The sequence below is a fragment of the Pelodiscus sinensis genome, chromosome 13, assembly GCF_049634645.1.
Source record: "Pelodiscus sinensis isolate JC-2024 chromosome 13, ASM4963464v1, whole genome shotgun sequence".
Lineage (NCBI taxonomy): Eukaryota > Metazoa > Chordata > Testudines > Trionychidae > Pelodiscus > Pelodiscus sinensis.
Window position 1 is genome coordinate 14,898,555 of NC_134723.1, and position 20,983 is coordinate 14,919,537.

Sequence of the window (20,983 nt, forward strand, 5' to 3'; positions counted from 1 at the left end):
ACAAAAGAGAGCTTTCAAGCTGCTGTTTTTTAGGTTGGAAAGTTATGAAGGCAGCCAATGAACAAAAGGTTTTAACTGGAAAAATGAACTGATCAAGGGAATACTGAGAGTTTCAAGACTTCAGAAAGTAAAAAAAGAAGAGCTAAGAAAAAGTCTGGAATAGGAATTAACACAGTTATAGAAAATTAAAGAAAGACCTCTGTGACTGTTTAGAGATGTGTCAAGAATGGATCTGGAAAGGATACCATATACAGCAACATATAGCACTGTGCAAGAAACTATAAAAAGAATACTGAGAACGTGTTTGATAGACACAGTGAATAATGGCATTGAGCAAAGAGATTTAAAGATGAATAAAGCTGGTTCAATAAAGAAAGTGCTGGAAAGAAGTTATTCAGCACCATTGTTGCCCTTGAGCTGACAGCGAGGAATCAGAGTAGATGGAAAAGATCTAATTTTAAACAACAAACAAAGGGGATGGTGAGCTCACAGACAAAAGAATGGGATCTTCACTGTGACACAGCTAGGATACTCACTTCAGCTCTGAGAATATTGGCTGTACTGTCTTCCATGTGAATGTTCTCAGCTGGTGGGCCATTAAGAGTACAAAATCAAACAAAAATCTAGATAAATTTACTTGAAAATAAATATTCTTTATCAGCATTTTTCAGAAGTGATATCTCCTCTAACTAAGATTTATAGTTCAATTGTGGAGGAACTGCAGCTCCATTGGTGGAAATCAGATTTGCAAGCTAATATCTGATGACATTCTTCCCAAATATTCTGTTGGAAAGCATAGGAACAAAGCATCCATTGAAGCCATGGCTAAGGGGAAATAGTTCTCATTAAAAATGTTGGCTACTAAGTGTTTTCAAATATAATTTGATGTAATGTAATAGTTTAGACAGGACTTTATTTAGATACCTAAATTGAACCTGTTGGGAGCTAAGCTCTTCTGAAAATCTGGTTCAAAATTAGGGAGCTGTGAATATATTTCTGCTGATAGCAATTATTCTAAAATGGAAATTCTAAACTCTGACATGGCTCTATTTACTGTAAATCTCAGTAGTTATACATATTTTGATCCATCTTTCATTTTTACAAGTATCTGTGACATGGCTGAAATTTTGTCTAAGTATATGTATCACTTCTTCTTGTTGTTACTACTTATCATGTCCTGATATTAGAAGCCTTTTCTGTAAGTGTAAAATCTCTTACTCATAGACTCATAGACTTTAAGGTCAGAAGGGACCATTATGATCATCTAGTCTGACCCCCTGCACAGTTCAGGCCACAGAATCTCACCCACTGCTCCCAGAATAATCCTCTCACCTATATCTCCGATATTGAAGCCTTCAAATACTTTGAAGACCCCAAGATGCAGAGAATCCTCTAGCTGTGATCTGTACCCCATGCTACAGAGGAAGGTGAAAAACCTCCAGGGCCTCTGCAGATCTACCCTGGAGGAAAATTCCTTCCCGACCCCAAATATGGCGATCAGCTAAACCCTGAGCATGTGGGCAAGACTCACCAGCCAGACACCCAGAAAGTTCTCTAGTAATTCCTGTCATCCCTCCATTGACCTATTTCCCACTGATAATGAATGGTCAATTAGTTACCAAGATCATGTTATCTCATCAAACCATCCCCTTCATAAACCCATCTAGTTTAATCTTGAAGCCAGATAGATCTTTTGCCCCCACTTCTTCCCTTGGAAGGCTGTCCCAGAACCTCACTCCTCTAATGGTTAGAAACCTTCATCCAATCTCAAGTCTAAACTTCCTACTAGCCAGCCTATATCCATTTGTTCTTGTGTCCACATTGGTATTAAGCTTAAATAATTCCTCTCCTTCCCTGGTATTTATCCCTCTAATATATTTAAAAAGTGCAGTCATGTCCCCCCTCAGCCTTCTTTTGGTTAAGGTAAACAAGCCAAGCTCCTTGAGTCTCCTTTCATAAGACAGGTTTTCCATTCCTCGGATCATCCTTGTGGCCCTTCTTTGTACCTGTTCACGTTTGAATTCATCCTCCTTAAACATGGGAGACCAGAACTGCACACAGTATTCCAAATAGGGTCTCACCAGTGCCTTGTATAATGGCACTAACACCTCCTTATCCCTACTGGAAATACCTCGCCTAATACATCCCAAGATCGTATTTGCCTTTTTCACGGCCATGTCACAATGGTGGCTCATAGTCATTCTATAATCAACCAGGACTCCGAGGTCGTCCTCCTCCTCCATTACTTCCAACTGATGTGTCCCCAGCTTATAACTAAAATTCTTGTTATTAATCCCTAAATGCATAACCTTACACTTCTCACTATTAAATTTCATCCTATTTCTATCACTCCAATTTACAAGATCATCCAGATCTTCCTGTATGATATCCCGATCCTTTTCTGAATTGGCAATAGCTCCCAACTTTGTGTCATCCGCAAATTTTATTAGGACACTTCCACTGTTGGTGCCAAGATCAGCAATAAAAAGATTAAATAAAATTGGCCCCAAAACTGATCCCTGAGGAACTCTACTAGTAACCTTCCTCCAACCTGACAGTTCACCATTCAGTATGACCCACTATAGTCTCCCCTTTAACCAGTTGCTTATCCACCTCTCAACTTTCATATTAATCCCTATCATTTCCAATTTAACCAATAATTCCCCATGTGGTACTGTATCAAATACCTTACTAAAGTCGACGTAGATTAGATCCACTTCATTTTCTTTATCTAAAAAATCTGTTACTTTCTCAAAAAAGGAGATCAGGTTGGTTTGGCACGATCTACCTTTTGTAAAACCATGTTGTAATTTGTCCCAATTGCCATTAGCCTCAATGCCTCTAACTACTTTCTCCTTCAAAAATTTTTCCAGGATCTTACATACTACAGATGTCAAACTAACAGGCCTATAGTTACCCAGGTTGCTTTTTTTCCCCTTTCTTAAAAATCGGAACTATATTAGCAATTCTCCAGTCAAATGGTACAACCTCTGAGTTTAGAGATTTATTAAAAATTTTTGCTAATGGACTTGCAAGTTCATGCGCCAGTTCCTTTAATATTCTTGGATGAAGATTATCTGGGCCCCCAATTTTACTCCCATTAAGCTGTTCAAGTTTGGCTTTTACCTCGGATATGGTAATATCTACCTCCATATCTTTAGTCCCATTTGTTAAGTTACCATTATCCCTAAGCTCTTCATTAGCCTCATTAAAGACTGAAGCAAAGTATTTGTTCAAATATTGGGCCATTCCTAGATTATCCTTAACCTCCACTCCATCCTTAGTAACTAGCGGTCCTACTTCTTCTTTTTTTGTTTTTTTTTTCCTGTTTATATGGCTATAAAACCTTTTACTATTGGTTTTAATTCCCTTTGCAAGGTCCATCTCTACCTGACTTTTAGCTTTTCTCACTTTGTCCTTACATGCTCTAACCTCAATAAGGTAGCTTTCTTTACTGATCCCTCCCATTTTCCACTCCTTATATGCTTTCTGCTTTTTCTTAATCACCTCTCTGAGGGTATGTCTACACTACCCCCTAGTTCGAACTAGGGGGGGTAATGTAGTCATATGGAGTTGCAAATGAAGCCCGGGATTTGAATTTCCTGGGCTTCATTTGCATAAAGCCGGCCGGCACCATTTTTAAATGCCGGCTAGTTCGGACCCCGTGCCGCGCGGCTACACGTGGCATGGACTAGCTAGTTCGGGTTAGGCTTCCTAATCTGAACTAGCTGTACACCTCGTTCCACAAGGCGTACAGCTAGTTCGGATAGGAAGCCTAATCCGAACTAGCTAGTCCGTGCCGCGTGTAGCCCCGCGGCACGGGGTCCGAACTAGCCGGCATTTAAAAATGGCGCTGGCTGTCTTTATGCAAATGAAGCCCGGGAAATTCAAATCCCGGGCTTCATTTGCAACTCCGCATGACTACATTACCCCCCCTAGTTCGAACTAGGAGGGTAGTGTAGACATACCCTGAGATGCTTGCTCATCCAGCTTGGTCTAACACACCTGCCTATAAATTTTTTCCCTTTTCCAGGGATACAGGCTTCTGACAGCTTCTGCAACTTTAACTTAAAATAATTCCAGGCCTCCTCCACTTTAAGGTCCATAATTTCTTTAGTCCAATCAACTTCCCTAACTAATTTCCTTAATTTATTAAAGGTTAGCCCTTTTGAAATCAAAAACCCTAGTCTCAGATTTATTTTTGTTTATTCTTTCATTTAATTTGAACTGAGTTAGCTCATGATCACTCAAGCCACGGTTGTCTCCTACAACCATTTCATCTATGAGGTCCTCGCTACTCACCAAAACCAAATCTAAAATAGCATCCCCCCTTGTTGGTTCAGCAACTACTTGATGAAGGAATTAATCAGCTATCACATCTAGGAAAATCTGAGCCCTAGTATTATTACTAGCACTTGTTCTCCAGTCTATCTCTGGAAAGTTGAAATCTCCCATGATTACGCAGTTTCCATGAGTATTTACTTCATTAAAAACATTAAAGAGGTCTCTATCCGTATCCAAATTGGATCCTGGTGGTCTATAACACACCCCAAGCACTATCCCAGGGGAGGATCTGATAGTTTTCTTTCCCAATGTGATTTTTTCCCAAACAGACTCTGTCTTCTCCATTCCATCATTTTTTATTTCTTTACAATCTACCTCATCTTTGATATACAGTGCGACTCCACCACCTTTACCCTTATTTCTGTCTTTCCTAAACAGCACATACCCTTCAATACCTGTACTCCAGTCATGCCTAGTATTCCACCAGGTTTCTGTTATTCCTATAATATCTGGTTTCACTTCCTGGACCAATAGCTCTAGTTCCTCCTTTTTGTTACCTAGGCTCCTCGCATTGGTGTACAAACATCTTAATTTTTGCTATTTGGCCTCATTCACATTCTTTACCCAGTTTGGCACGGACGTTATACCTCCAATATGACCTATTAAACTAGTATCCACCCCACTCTTCCTCATGTTCATTCTCCTACCCCCAGCTATATCCTTTCTTACTTCGTTTTCCTCCCTCTCAGTGTTAAAATCTGGCGTAGAGATTACCTGGGCATCTCCCAACTGTCTCCCCCAAATTCCTAGTTTAAAGCTCTCTTAATCAATTGAGCCAGCCTCCATCCTAGAAGTCCATTTCCCTCCCTACTTAGGTGAAGTCCATCCCTAGAGAACAGTCCTCTGTCCATAAATGCCTCCCAGTGACCATACATCCCAAAGCCCTTCTTATAGCACCACTGCCTAAGCCATCTATTGATCATCATAATCCTATCACATCTTAGTTGCCCTTCTCTAGGAACAGGCAGATCCCACTAAAAATCACCTGAGCCTCAATTTCCTTGAGCATCCTCCCCAGCCTAGCATAGTCTCCCTTAATTCGTTCCAGCGAGAATCTAGCCGTATCATTTGTTCCTACATGAAGGATGATCAATGGATTCCTTCGTGCTCCCTTAGTAATCCTCTTCAACCTCAGTTCCACATCTCGTATCTTAGCACCTGGAAGACAGCACACCCTTCTATTCTCTGGATCAGCTCTGGTTACAGGCCTATCTATTCTTCTCAATAAGGAGTCCCCAGTCACATAGACCTGCCTTTTCTTAGTGACAGTGAAATTCTCTAGTCTATCTCTAGCTTCCTCTGGCTGCAAGTCCTTGCCATTCCTATTTTCCCTTGTAATCCTCTTTAACCCATCCTGTATCCTCCTAATGCTCATTATTGGTGGTGTCTCCATTAAGTCTTCCCCTTTATCTATGGGACTAGCCACTCTTCTCTTCTTCCTTACCCTTCCATCTTCATTATCTACCTGCTGTACCTCTTCTTCATTCTCCAGCTCCACATACCTGTTCTTGAGCTCTATTTTTCCTTCACTTACCCATCTTTTCCTCTGCCTGGTTCTCTTAGTCACATGCTTCCACTGTTCATTTTCTTCACCCAGCAGTCCCCCCTCTGAGGCCCTTGATCCTGCTTCCATCTGCATATCTAAGCTTTCCCCTTCAGCCATGTCATGCCTTTGCCCCATCATTTGCTCAAACCCCCTTCTGAACTCGACCAGAGTTTCCACCTGCATCTCCAGTCCTCGGATCTTTTCTTCCATCAGCTCTATCAGGCTGCACTTCATGCAAACAAAACTCCTTTCAGGTACCTCCTCCAGAATCATGTACATACCGCAGCTACCACATCCAATCATCTTCCTTGTGTTCTCTACTACTTGGGCCATGGCCACTAATGCCTCTGTGTTTTATCTACTTTCTCACCAAAATCCTATTAGTCTGCTGAACAAAAAAACAAACCAAAACACCCCCTCCACAGCAAAAACAAACCCCAAACAAGTTCCAATATCCAAACTCCCACTCAAACTCCCCTGTTTACAGCTCTGTTTGCTGCTCCTGTGCCGCTGACTGACTAGAAGGCTACCTTTATAGGACCCCTAATCAGTGAAGCTCCGCCCCCTAATCAGGGCTCAGCTTCTCTCCCAGCACACTGCCCCTACAAACAATACAAATACAAAACCAGATACAAATTTCTCCTCTTCTCTGTAATTATCCCATGGATCTCACATGGTATTTGCTTTCTCAATGTACACAGACAACTTGGACATGAGCACTGCAAATGTAAAGAGGTCACATTACAGTTCATAAATGTCTCATAATCTAAGAGGGGGAAATTGTCTCTAAAATGTATATTATATTCTTATTCAACAGGCAGTTACACATGTGCTAGGTCAGTGGTCTCCAAACTTTTTTGATCGTGTACCCCTATCGGTAAAAAAATTTTGAGAACGCACCCCCAATATATGTATATTTATTTATTTATAAATTACATGTACTACTTTACTAATATATTATGTACATTATAAAACATGCAAAAAATAGAAATTAAAAAAGGATGAGATAAAGATGAAATAAACAATATTTTTAAAATAATTTTGTATTTTATTTTATTTATTAAGTGTACAGAAAACCTTTTTGCTCCCACTCTACACACCTGCCCTGCCTCTCTCCTCTAGTGCTGGTCCCTCTTCTGCAAGTGTCTGCCCTTCTGCTTCACCCCCAGAATCCTCTGGCACCTGCACCTTCCCTTACCCCTGCACCCTCCTGGTGCCTCCCCCTTCCCTCACTGCCCCTACCCCCTTTGCCCTCTTTTTCCCTGATGCCCATCCCCTCATCACCCTCTGCCCCCCGTTCCCCTCATGCCTCTGTGCCCTCACACATTACTTGCTCCAACCCCACCTTCCTCATGCCCACCCCTTCTTTCAAGCCTTCTCCCAGCACCTCCACCTTCCCCCTCTAGCCCCAGTGCCCTTACCCTCTCCTCTCCCAGCATCACCCTGTCCCCCCTCCCCTCAGCACAAGCCCCTTCCTCTCCCACCCCTTCCCCGTATTTTTCCTCCTTTCCCTCCCCTACCTTCTGTCTTCCAGTTTGTGGGACTGGAATCTGCTATCGGGCCCCAGAAGTCCCCCCAGCCCTGGCTCCAGCTGCTTCCGGGCAGGGCCAGCCGGAGCCATTCTTGTGCCCTGGGCAGACCGTAGCTTGGGCCGGCCCTGCCTCCCGAAGGCGACAGAGTGACGAGTCATCACCACACCCCCTGCTGCATAATCCCTGCCCCCACTCCCCTCGGAGCGATCCCAGGGTGGATCTTCGTGGCGAATTCAGAAGCGTGGCATCCAGGGCAGGGGACTTTTTGAACGTGCTTGTCTGAGCAACACAGTGCAGGGCAGGGGAGGGGGGAAGCGAGCGAGCGACCCCACGGAGATGACCAGACAGGCGCAGTGCCATTCCCAGGCCCTGGCGAGAGCCACTCCGAGGACTGGCATCGGCTCAGCAGCAAATAGCAGCGGCGGCAGCAGCAGAATCCCCGCCGATCCAGCCACCCTGCACCGCGGGGTCCTCCTCCCCCGGCTGTCAGAGTCTTACAGCGTCTGCCGACCCCAGGCATGGCACCAGGCACACGCAGACCTCGCCACTGCTGCTTAACTTGCACCTCCAGTGGCAGCGGGGCCCTCGATGCCCACCCAGCCACCGGTCTCCCCGACACTCTTCCTCCCTGGAGAGGTGCCTTCAGGACAACAAGCAGGCGGGCAGTGCCCCATCCTCCCCACCACACCTTGCAACAGTGCTGACAGGACGCAGCAGCGGTGAGGAGGAGGAGGAGGAAGCGGAATGGCTGCCGCCACGGCTCCCTCCCCAGAGCCCTGACAGCCAGAGCTGGGTCGGAAGCAGCAGGCGGCGTGCCGTGACCATCCTCCTCCCCCTCCAAGCACCACCTCCGGCTCCCTGCACTGAGTACACTGCACATGCACTCCCTCGGATCATCTTGTGCACCCCCTCAGATCGTCTTGCGCACCCCACTTTGGAGACCACTGTGCTAGGTAATAACTTGATAGGATTCCAAGCTCGTAAAACAAAGAGGTCTTTTTAAAGAAGTGCTGCAACTTTCGGTAGCATTTTAGCCTTCTATCCCCTTGAAGGAAAGATCTAGCCCCGCTGTTGCTGCACTGCTGCTGCTGCCTGTCTCCTGAGTAAGAGGCCTGCCCCATTAGGACTAAGAACTTTCAGCTGCAGGTGTTGCCTGCAGCCATTACCAGGTGCGGGCTTAAAGCCAGGAGGCCGCGCCTGGTGGCGGGCTGCTGCTGGCGGGCCACCCCAAAGGGGTGAGCCAAAGGGGGCTGCCCTTTCGGGGAGCCCTTTGGGGGCAGACTGAGGGCGAGGGTGTGTGTTGTGGTGGTGGTAGTTTTGTGTGCTATAGTATAATTTTTGTGTGTGCTGGTGAGAGATCCGGACTGTCCAGCCAAGGGGAACGTAGTTTAGACAGTTATGTCCTTTTCCTTGTTCTGGTCCTGTTTCCAGCCCCAGTAACTCTGGGAACTTTAATACCTGGCCATCAGCTTTGAGGGTGCTGCTGCTGAATGCCAGGTCGGTATCCCTGGATACCGCTGTCATCCATGATTTAATTCTGGATGAAGGGGCCAACCTGGCTGGGAGTAGAGGGAGGCGTTGATCTTTCCCAGTTGTGCCTGGCTGGGTTCTCAGTACAGCACCAGCCGCGGCTCAATGTTCGGGGAGATGGAGTGGTCTATCAAGCTACCATCTCACTGGCTAGGGCCTTGGTCCAACAAAGTGTTAGAATTGTCTGTCTAGTCCCCTGTGCTGTTTAACGTCTACATGAAGCTGCTGGGAGAGGTCATAAGGAGTTTTGGAGGACGGTGCCATCAATATACAGATGGCACCCAACTCTATTTCCCTGTGACATCAGAACCAGGTGTGGCGGTGACTGATCTAAACCAGTGTCTGGAGGCGGTGATGGTTTGGATGAAGTCAAACAAGCTGAAGTTGAATCCAGATAAGACTGAGGTCAAGTAGATCAGGAGGTCGTCTGTTCGGTAATGTGGTGTGGTACCTGTTCTAGGCGGGGTTACTGTCCTCCTGAAAGAACAGGTACGCAGTGTGGGGGGACCCTTTTTTAACATTTGAGAACCAAATTTCTTCAGTGGCCAGGAGTGCTTTTGGGCAACTTCATCTGATCTGCCAGCTGCGACCCTTCCTGAACAAGCCTTACTTGGCCACAGTGATTCATGCTCTTGTTACATCCCGACTGGATTACTGTAATGCACTTTGTGAGGCTGCCTCTAAACAGCCTTCAAAAACTTTAACTGGTCCAGAATGTGGCTGCTTGAATTTTGACTAATACCTGTTATAATACCACATTATGCCAGTGCCCTGGCAGCTGCACTGGCTTCCAGTATGTTTCCGGGCACAATTTAAGGTGTTGGTTATGACCTATAAAGCCCTAAATGGGTTAGCTCTGGGGAATCTGAAGGACTGTTTTCTCCCATGTGAACCTGCCTGGGGGATCGAGGTCAGTTGGAGAGGCTCTGCTCAGTGTTCCCCCTCTTATGGAGATAAGATTAACATCAACACGGAACGGGGCCTTCTCAGCTTTTGCTCCCAGGCTGTGGAATTCTCTTCCTTGTGATAGTCACATGGTGCCAACGCTAACATTATTTAGGAGTCAGGCTAACGCCACCCTTTTTACTCATGCTTTTATTGCTGTTTGAGTTTGTATGTGTATGTTCCTCTTCTCAATATTTTTTAGCAGGTTTTATGTCCCTCTGGGGTCTCGTATTTTAATTTTTTATATATGTTTGTATTGTGTTATAAAATTTTGTAAGCCACCTAGAATATTTTAAATAGAGAGGTGGGGCAAAAATATTTAAATAAATAAATATTCTGACTGATTTATCGGATGCCTCTTCTGAGCTCTTCCCTCCTGAAGCCTGGAGTCATCCTTCCATTCCCTGCAGGTTGCTACAGACAAAATTCTTAAGAAAATTCTTTATATTAAACTGTTATATCAGAACTATATTGAAACAGTTGTTTGTCTGCAACTTCTACTCATGTTAATAGGACTGTTTCTTGATAGGTAAGATAGACCTATTACAGGCAATGCTGTACTAATGATTGTAAACATCTCTTTGATCAACATGTCATTAAGCTACACATATCTCAGTATTGTTTTAAGAAAATTATCTGATATTTTTAAGTACAGTGCTAAATGAAAACATCACTTTAGTCTTTAGGATAAATTGCTTGAAATCACATTAATTTTTGAATGCCGTTTGAGATTTTTCAGGCACTTCATTCATAGGCTATTTAGTTCAGTTTAAAAAAGAAATTGAAAGAGGCTGTCAGGTACAAATATGTATGTGTCTGAATGGCGAGATTGAAAATATTCATAAAGATCTAGAAAAGGAAATATACTGTTGTGAATTTTAAGGTAAATTTGTATATTGTACTTAAGTTTAAAAAGCAGATATTAAATGTTTAATTGACTTGCTGCGTAAGAATCGGAGAAAGCTAAATTTTTGCACGGTAGGGATCAGATTTAGCTGGTTATTGGTTCCAGTACTGTTTATGAAATGATAGCCTACGCCGCAAAAGTTACACTTTATATTTGGGGATCTTACTCAGGTCATATCTACACCAGGGGAGCAAATCAATGTAAGATACTCAATTCCAGCTATGACAATTGTGTAGCTGAAGTCAACAAACCTTCCATCAATTTTTATGGTATGGCTCCATAACAGGAGGTTGACAGGAGATACTCTTACATCAACTTCGCTCATTCCTCACAGCTGTGAGGAATACTGCGGTCAATAAGGGCACCCACAGTGTTCATTTTAGCAAGTCTTTACTAGACCTGCTAAATCGAACCCTGGAAGATCAATTGCCGGAGCGACAATCCTCCAGTAAGTATAAACAAGGCCTCAGAATTTTTTCATTACTCTTCCTAAACTAAACTTCTCTGCTCCAAAAATGCAGCTCTTCTCCTAACTAAGAGAAGTGACATCTGTGAAGTCTTGGCCCTGGTGTTTTTTTAAAAGTTATAATCAATATTTGTATGTAAGGGTCTTGGTAATAATGATAATCAGTCTGTGTTACCCGTTCCAACAGACTTGGTCCATTTTACCTGCTCATCAACTAAAACTGCTAAAGAAGATTTAGAGCCTATTGTACAGAAGCTATTCTCCCTAAATTCTGAAACTGAGAGAGGTAAGGAAAATAGATGTATTATGGGAAAAATTTGTCTTTTGAATTTTAACACGTCTTCTACTGAACATCTGAATGTACCATCAAGATGAAAACACATACAGTGATCTCCACTTATTTGGGTATCCATGTTCTAAAGTTAAAGGAATGGATTCAATATATATTTTTAAGTGACATTTATCTATCTCTTACCTTGACTATGATGTAATAGTCTTGGATAGAGCATCAGACATTGTTTAGGTCCAGTAGGTCAGCATGAGCAGAGCAAGACTTTGGGAAAATGCTCCTTCCCACTCCCCCCATGCTTTCTTCATTTCTGCATATTTATATTCAATGTTTATATTTCTAACAAATATTTCCTTGCATAGGAAAGGTTTGTTTAAAAGACCAACAAAAATATGCACTTAGACACCAGTTCTGAAACATCAGGGCAACTACTAATGCACTACTTGTATCCCATTTTTCCCTTATCCTTCCTTATTTCTTATGAGGACAACCATTATTTTACTGTTGGCATTCCCAAGGTAAAATAAAATCTCAATGGGCTTGTGATTTACTTTTCCATTCTGATTCCCTAAAGCAATCTGTGCTGTGTGCAATTTTTTTAAGGTGCTCATTTCCTTTCTCTTATCCCTTCTCTTAAATCGCTTCTTGTCTTTGTCTTCATCATTTTCCTCCACTTCTCTTGTTTACTGTTTATAACTGTAGTTCCTCTTCAAGTGATGTCCCCATCGATGCTCCACTGTTGATGATAGGTTGTCCTGGGGCTGTAGATTGGAACTTTTCCAGAGCAGGTGTCAGGTGGGCCATGCATGTGCGACAGGCACTTTGCGCTGTTTGCAATTTGACACCCAAAACACGCCCTCAGTCATGGATGGAGCTCCTTTCTCGCCTTGGGCATTTGTTTTCCTCAGATGGTTTACTTTGAGTTTTATTAGTTTTTAGTGTTGTTCCTTATTACATACATTATTGTTCTGTTTAAACAAAAATGTTTTTTCATTTGAGGGAACCACGGGCCAGGCAAACTGGCCCCCCATCCTGTTACATTCTGCAAACAAAATTATTAATAATAATAATAACAACAAAATCAAACAAACAGAAACAACAAACATATGACAAAGGAAGACAGAAAGAGTATAATACAAGGCAGGAAGCCAAACTGCCACACAAAAAATCGCAGTCACCGTCAGAAGCACAATGCTGGGTTTGCTGGAATTTAAGAAATGTGAGGCATGTGGGGATCCCATGCCTGTCTGACAGACACTCATCGTGTATATGCTGCTTGGGGGAGGCTCATTTACCACAGAAATGTGAGCACTATCGCAGTCTTACCACAAGAGCTAGAAAAGACAGGGAGCTTTGGCTCTGCATGATTTTATTCAAAAAAGCTAGTCAGCCCTCATAAGACCCAGAGTCCTCTTGTCATCCTATAGAGGCTAACAAGGAAAGGTCTCCTCCCCCCCAAAAGCGCCTAAGGAGGAGAACTGCTCCTGCGAGGTCCCTTCCCCCTACTCTGTCTCCAAGAGTCAGCAAGGGAGACGAACCCAACACCTCTGGTGCAGCGGTGCCAAGACCACCAACCGGCACCACCTTTGTTACCGCCCGCAATGTCTCGGTGCCGACTTGCTCATCATCAGCACCAGAAAGATCTCTCAGACAATCCCTGGTACCAGCACTAATACATGACCTGGTGCTGACCAAGACCTCAGCAAAGACACGTAAGTATGCGCACCGCAAACCTCCAGTGCCAGCTTCCACAGAGCCATTACCAGACACAATGTTCCTTCCCTTGGGAGTCCCAGCACGGGCAGAAAACATGCTGCAATAGTACCGATCAGCACCACCAGATTCCCTTTATCCCCCACCTGCACAGGACAGACACAGAGAACAACATGAGTCCTTCCCTCCATCTAGGGAGCCATCTCCAGCACAGTTCTCCCCATATGTTTCACCAAGGCTTGTGAATTCTCCTGTGCTGTCAGAGCTGATGGGATTCGGGGAAGATGATTGTAGGAGTGTTTTCTCCTCCTGACAATCCTCTCCTACTGCTTCCAGGCATTATTACTATCACTGTGACAAACATCACTCCTCATGGTACTTGGACTGGCCATATCCTCCTCCACACTATCCACCCTACTGGCCACCATGGGGACATTGGGGGTCCCGCAGGTGCCGCTTCTCAGCTCCTTCCATCCCAGTGAGGAGGCCTCCACCATTCTTGCCCCATTGTACCCTCCTGACCACAGTCGACTCAGAGGAGAGGAGGGCTAGATCCCAGATGAGCAGACTGACATACCAGCTAATAACAACTCATCATCACTACCTGATGAAGCTGTTATACCAGAAGATACATACCTCTCACGCAACCTCAAACAATTCCAAGAACTTTTCAAAAGTGGCCACCTCCCAAGAGGTCCAACTACAGGAGGTTAAGGAAAAACAACACTGCCTCCTTAAAAATATTCAGCTCACCTCTCAAGGGAAAGTCGCACTACCAATCGATGAGGCTATTATGGAGGCATCAGATGAGATGTGGCAGACTCCAGCCTCCATCCAACTGACCTCTAAAAGAGCCGATAGAAAGTACTTTGTTTCTCCTAAGGATCTTGATTTCCTTTTCTCTCATCCACTGCCCAACTCGCTAATAATGGACGCTGCTAATAACTGATCCAAGATTCCGCAGTTCAGATCCACACACAAAGAACACAAAAAGTTAGACATGTTTGGTGGAAAAGTATCGTCCTCTGCCACACTACAGCTTAGAATTGCAAACTATTTGGTGCTTCCAGTAAACCACAATACTGATAATTACTCTAAGCTAATCGAGCTAATGGTGCACCTCCCAGACTCCAAAAGGCCCATATTTAAAATAAGTACTCATGAGGGCCACACCATCACCCACACAGCTCTTCAGTCCTCACTCGATGTGGCAGACATGGCTGCTAATGCAGCTGCTACAGCTGTCATTATGTGATGGGCTTCATGGCTCCAGGCAGCAGGAGTGCCCAGAGAACTGCAATCTAAAGTGGAGAATATCCCCTTTTACAAGCAGAAACTTTTTGAAGCCAAGACGGATGATGTCCTACATAGCAGCAAAGATTCCAGAACTACTCTTAGGACTCTGGGTATATATACCCCACCATCTCGTTGGAAGCGCTATACACCTTACAGTAGAACAAGGATAGCTATTCTAACCGTCCACAGCAGAAGCCCCATGACTTTAACCGAACCACACAGCATCCCCAGATGAAGTGTCCTCCCCAGTCTTGCTCCTCTGGTTCCCAGGCTGCCAAACAGCAGATTTGAACCTTTGGTCGAGGGTCTGCCAGACCTCTCCATTTGGTCAGTGCCAACAAGCCAATACTATCTTTTCACCCATAGACTACATTCCTTCCTCCACTACTGGGACTCTGTATCATCGGACCAGTGGGTGTTAGATATCATCTGGAGAGGATACACCATTCCCTTCATTTCACTACCCCCTAGCCTTCCTCCTACCCCATCTCTCTTCGGGAACCCCTTTCACGAAACTACTCTCAGGCAAGAAATCAATCGCCTCCTCCATCTAGGAGCAATAGAGAGGGTCCCAGACTCGTTCCCTGAGAAATACACACAGGGTTGGAGACAGATTGGGGATCTCCACAAGTTAAACAAGTTTCTGAGAAAACAATATTTCAGAATGGATTCATTAGTTTCTATTATCCCAGCACTGGACGAGGGGGACTAGTTCGCAACCCTCAACCTACAGGACACATGTTTTCACCTGGCAATACATCCCTCTCACAGATGCTTCCTCAGATTCACCATGGGCAAGGACCATTTCCAATAGAGTTCTCCCCTTCAGAATTTTTCTGCTTCTCGGGTCTTTTCAAAGTTCCTGGCAGTAGTAGCAGCTTACCTCAGACACCAGGGTATGGTCATTTTCCTGAACCTGGACGACTGCCTTATAAAAGGGCAATCTCATGTGGACACCACCAGTATGGTCTCCAGGACCAAATGCCTCTTCTATCATCAAGGCCTACTCTTAAACAGCCGGAGTCCACTCTAGAGCCTGTCAGGACATAAGAGTTTATTGGGGCCCACCTCGATTCCTTGTCAGCTTGAGTTTATCTTCCACATCAGAGTTTCAATGCACTGCAGGACCTGGTGACGATTCTTTCCATGAGCCCCTCTACTACCACACTTACCTGTCTCAAGCTTATGGACCATCTGGCTGCCACTACCAACATTGTACAGCCCGCTTCCTCACCTTACAACATTGGCTAACAATATATACAATGCATCGCGCCATCCACTTAACAAAGTAGTTATTATTCCCAAAAGCATGTTGCATTTGTCAAATGGTGGACATCATCCAACAGTCTCCTAGCTAGAGTCCCCTTCCATCAGCCTGAACCAACAATGCAGATCACCATGCAAATCACTCCCCATTAAGCTGGAGCACTCATCTACACCAACACACTGTTCAGAGACGGCAGTTGCCCCACGAAACAATATTACATATCAATCTCCTCGAGCTCAGGGCCATCAGGAATGCCTGCAAAAACTTTGCTATGATCATTACCAACTCGGTAATGCACATACTCATGGAAAACACGACCAACATGTTTTATATAAACAGGCGAGAGGCACCTGATTCCAATCTCTTTGTGCAGAGGCAGTGCATCTGTGGAACTAGTGCATTTGCCACAAAGTCACCTTGAGGGCATCGTACTTACCCGGAGTGAACAACACCATGGCGGATGTTTTGAGCCGCAGTTTCTCGACCAACCATGAATGAGGATACACCCAGTGGTCCTCACCTCTGTCTTTCACAGATGGGGTTACCCGTCAATAGACCTGTTTGCAACTCACCACAACACCAAGTGCACCTGCTTCTGCTCTTGAGCGGGGTTGGGCAAGGGATCTCTAGGCAATGCCTTCTTAATCTCCTAGAGCAGTGGTCTCCAACCTTTTTATACCAAAGATCACTTTTTAAATGACGGACCAAGCCAAGATCTATCGCCCCGCCCCTTCCATGAAGCCCCGCCCCTTCCTTGAGGCCCCACTCTCTCTATTCTCCTCCTCTCCATCACTTGCTATCCCCAATCCTTATACTGCTGCTTATTTTTATTTTTTTTTATTCTTCTGTAGGAAGAGGTTTTTCCAACATTTGGCCTGTCTACACTGGACCAAATGTCAGAAAAAAAACCCTTCTTTTTCCACCCTTGTGGAAAGAGGAATATAGGGGTGACCAAAAGAGCCCGTTTGCTCTTCCACTAAAAAAGCGGAAGAACAAACGCAACCCTGGATGCAGAAGAGTTTTTCTGGGATATCTCCAGAATCCTGAAAAACTCCTGGGCTATGTCTACATTGGCACCCCTTTCCGGAAAAGGGATGCTAATGAGACACTTTGGAATTGCAAATTCCGCGGGGGATTTAAATATTCCCCGTGGTATTTGCATGAACATGGCTGCCGCTTTTTTCCGGCTCGGGGTTTTGCCGGAGAAAAGCGCCAGTCTAGACGGGATCTTGCGGAAAATAAGCCCTTTATTAAGTAGGAATAAGGGATCTTCTGGAAAAGGGCTTATTTTCCGCAAGATCCCGTCTAAACTGGCACTTTTCTCCGGCAAAACCCCGAGCTGGAAAAAAGCGGCAGCCATGTTCATGCAAATGCCGTGGGGAATATTTAAATCCCCCGCGGAATTTGCAATTCCCAAGTGTCTCATTAGCATCCCTTTTCCAGAAAGGGGTGCCAATGTAGACACAGCCCTGCAGTCTAGCTGGACCCTTGCTGTGTTGAGACAGGATGTGTCGGCTCTTGGGTGGGAATGAGGGATTTGGGTGTGGGAAGGGGTGAGAGGTGCAAGCTCTGGGAGGAAATCTGGATGTAGGAGGAGGTGGAGAAGGGGACACTGGCTCAGGGAGGGGACTCCAGGCTGGGCAGTGTTGGGATACTAAGCAAGCCACAGGCTTGCGGATGTGAGGGTGCAGGAATTTGGGTTGGGGTATGTGAGGGGCTGAGGGCATGAGGTTCCAGTGTTTCATAGGCTCAGATCTAGGGTCTGGGGAAGGGGGAGTGCAGGAGTGGTTGTGGCCAGATGGGGGTTTGGCCCCAATTCGGGGTTTGTTGGCCAGGCTTCATTTTTAAATAGAATACTATGTTAAACACAGAAAGTTTCTGCATTGTCTTTATTTATGAGAATGACAGGGAACCTGCCTTGAATCAGGGGGTCACTGACCCATAGAAAAGTCATTTCGGAGCAGGGGACACAGTACTGGGGAGGGGTGCTAGTGGGTTCTGGAGCAGGGAACAGGGTGCCAGTGGGGACAGAGGAGAGGGGGCAGGGTGCCAGGATAGCTTTCTGCAGCAGGGGACAGGGTGCTGGGGGGGACAGGTTTCTGTAGAGGGGAGCAGGGGGACAGGTTTCTGTAGTAGGAGACAGGGTGCCAGAAGGAACTGGTTTCAGCAGGGGGGGCAAGGTGCTGGGGGACAAGTTTCTGCAGGGGGGGGCAGGTTTCTGCAGCGAGGTCGGGGGGGCAATGGAGAGGGAACAGGGGGCCAGGAGGGCGGGGGACAAATTTGGGGCAGAGGAGAGGGAACAAGGTTGGGGGCAGGGAGTTCCCTACACCAGCCACGGAGGGAAGCCTCTGACCCGCGCTCCCTCCGGACTGACCGCAGGGCAGCCGGGCTGGAGCAAAGAAAAGCGGCTGCCCGGCCAGCTGGCCATGGTGCTCAGCCTGGGTGCCACCAAGCTCCACGTGGGCAGGCACAGAGAGGAAGCCGCCCAATCAGCTGAAGCGTGGTTCAGCCTCCTCTGGGCTGAACGCCACAGCCAGCTGGCCAGTGAGCTTCTCCTCTGCGCCAGCCCACGTGGAGCTTGGTGCACCCTGGCTGAGCGCCATGGCCAGCTGGCCGGGCAGCCACTTCTCTTTGCTCCAGCCCAGCTGCCCTGCACTCAGCCCAGGGAGGATGCGCCTAGCTCCAGCTGTGAAAGCCACAGTCAGCTGGCTGGGGTGTTTCAGCCCTCCCAACCTCCCAGCTCCCAGCATTCCTCGCAGCTACTCACCTGTGTTGTTGCTCAGTGAGTAGCTGCTCCTCAAATGAGGAAATCTAATGTAAATGTACTGCGCAGGCGCGCAGTTCAGAGAGGGCTCAAGAGCTACTCTTAGAGCCCCTGAGATCTACCGGTAGCTCACGATCTACTGGTTGGTGACCATGGTCCTAGGCGGACCCTCTGTATTATGTCTTCCCATCAATTCCATTGATCCCGAGGGTCCTTTGCAAGGTTCAGTCCAATTCAGCTCAGCTCACTCTGATAGCACTTTCATGGTCGAGGCAGACTTGGTTTCCTTGCCTCCACAGTCTGTCCATCGAACTGCTGTTCCTGCTTCCTCATCTCCACAACCTTCTCTTTCAAAATGGAGGCAATCTGTTGCAACCTCAGCCCCACACCCTGCACCTTCATGCCTGGCTCCTCTCTGGTTCCATGACTAGGGCTCGCCAAGCGGCGGCGAGCCTCACTCATCAGCCACGCGGTTTCGTGCCGTTCTGCGCATGCGCAGATCGTTTTGCTCATGCGCAGATCGCTCTGCGCTGGCTCTTCCGGGTCATAATCTACTCACCGCGGGCAAGTAGATTACATTATTTATCGAGCCCTGTCCATGACAATGATGTAGGGGAATGGTGATGAGATGGACAGGTCCCCATCTTTCAAGTGCAGTATGTTTGTATGGTGAAGTTTGGGGATCAGTGTGGTTTTGTTGCCATCATGAAGAGAATCGCCTTCATTTTTGCAGGTAAAGTGGCTCTGGTTGATGGTCTTCTACTGTGTAAGAGAAATTTTCTCACCTGTCTAGTCAGTGAAGATACAGCTTGCTGCAAAACGGCCTTTCACATGCGAGTTGATGGATCATCAGTTTTTGCTCACCCCATCACCATGCTATTCCTAAAAGGACTCAGGAATTTGTACCTCCCACATAGAGTATGTGCCCCCCCTCCTCCCTATGGAGCCTGTGGACCTGGTCTTAGACTGCTTCATGAGACCCCCTTTTCAGCCATAGGCTGTACTCTTCCATTCTTACTAATAAAGTTATTTCTAATTGCCATCACCTTTGCAAGGAGAATTAGCAAGATTGCGGCATTGATGGTGGGACCACCCTACACCATCTTCGTGAAGGACAAAGTAATCCTACGCCGACACCCCTCCTTCCTACCCAAAGTCTTCCATATCAGTGAACCGATAGTATTACCCACGTTCTTTCCTAAACCCCATGCATTTTCTAGAGATGCTATGCTGCATACCCTCAACATTAGATGTGCGTTAGCCTTCTATGTAAACAGACTTTCTGTGAACTTTACGCCTTTTCGTGTCAATAGCAGAATGGCACACCAATCTGAACCCACTACATCTCTAGATGGCTATCGTCATGCATAATCCGCTGTCACTCTATCTGCAATAAGCCTTTACCAGATCTACCAAAAGCACATTCTGCTCGTGCTACAGCAACTTCATCTGCCTTTCTAAAGAATGTGCCCCTTAAAGACCTCTATCAGGCAGCTACCTGATTGTCCAACCATACTTTCACTAGACACTATGCCAGTATGCTGCAGCTTACGGAAGCTACAGTAGTAGCTGCAGCAGTATTGTCTACAGCCGCCAAACAGTGACTCTGAGCCCCACCATCCTGGTGGAGTACTGCTTTGTAGTCACCAACAGTGGAGCACCCACGGGGACATCACTCAATGAAGAAAAGGAAGTTACCCTGTACAATAAAGACTGTTCTTCAAGTTGTATGTCCCCATGGGTGCTCTCCGACCCTCCCTTCCTCCCCACTGCTCAGAGTTACTTTACTTGGGCATATGCAAGGAACTGAGACGGGGGTTGGGGCCACACGTGCATGAGGTGTCAAAGTGCAAACAGCGCAAGGCACTTCTCACACATGCACAGCCTACCTGACAACTGCTCTGGAAAAGCTCTGATCTGCAGCCCTGGGATAACCCAACACCAACAGTGAAGCACCCACGGGGACACACATCTCCATGAACAGTTGTTACTGCACAAGGTGAGTAACTTCCTTTTTTCCAAACTTTCCATTGAAGTGAATTGTATTTTTAATCTTGAAGCTAATGAGGGTACATCTAGACTGGTTTCCTCTTCCAAAAGAGGAAATGCAAATGAAGCACTGATTGCAATATTCTCGTGCTTCATTTGCATATCCTCTTTCAGCCCTTTTTGGGGAAGATATCTAAAAGGATGTCATAAGGAAGAGGGAGAAAACTTGTTCATCTTGGCCTCTGAGTATAGAACAAGAAGCAATGGGCTTAAACTGCAGCAAGGGTGGTTTAAGTTGGACATTAGGAAAAAGTTCCGAACTGCCAGGGTAGTCAAACACTGGAATAAATTACCCAGGGAGGTTGTGGAATCCCCATCTCTGGCGATATTTAAGA

The 20,983-nt window shown here is 45.9% G+C and overlaps 1 protein-coding gene across 2 annotated transcripts in view; it reads left to right on the forward strand.

Annotated features, from left to right (window-relative positions):
• Positions 1-20,983, forward strand: part of CHM (CHM Rab escort protein) — a 232,045-nt gene that overhangs the window by 192,756 nt on the left and 18,306 nt on the right. For both annotated transcript variants that reach the window (XM_075940753.1, XM_075940752.1), the window contains one exon: positions 11,458-11,556. In XM_075940753.1, coding sequence (XP_075796868.1) covers positions 11,458-11,556 — 99 coding nt within the window. The remainder of the gene's footprint in view (positions 1-11,457; positions 11,557-20,983) is intronic.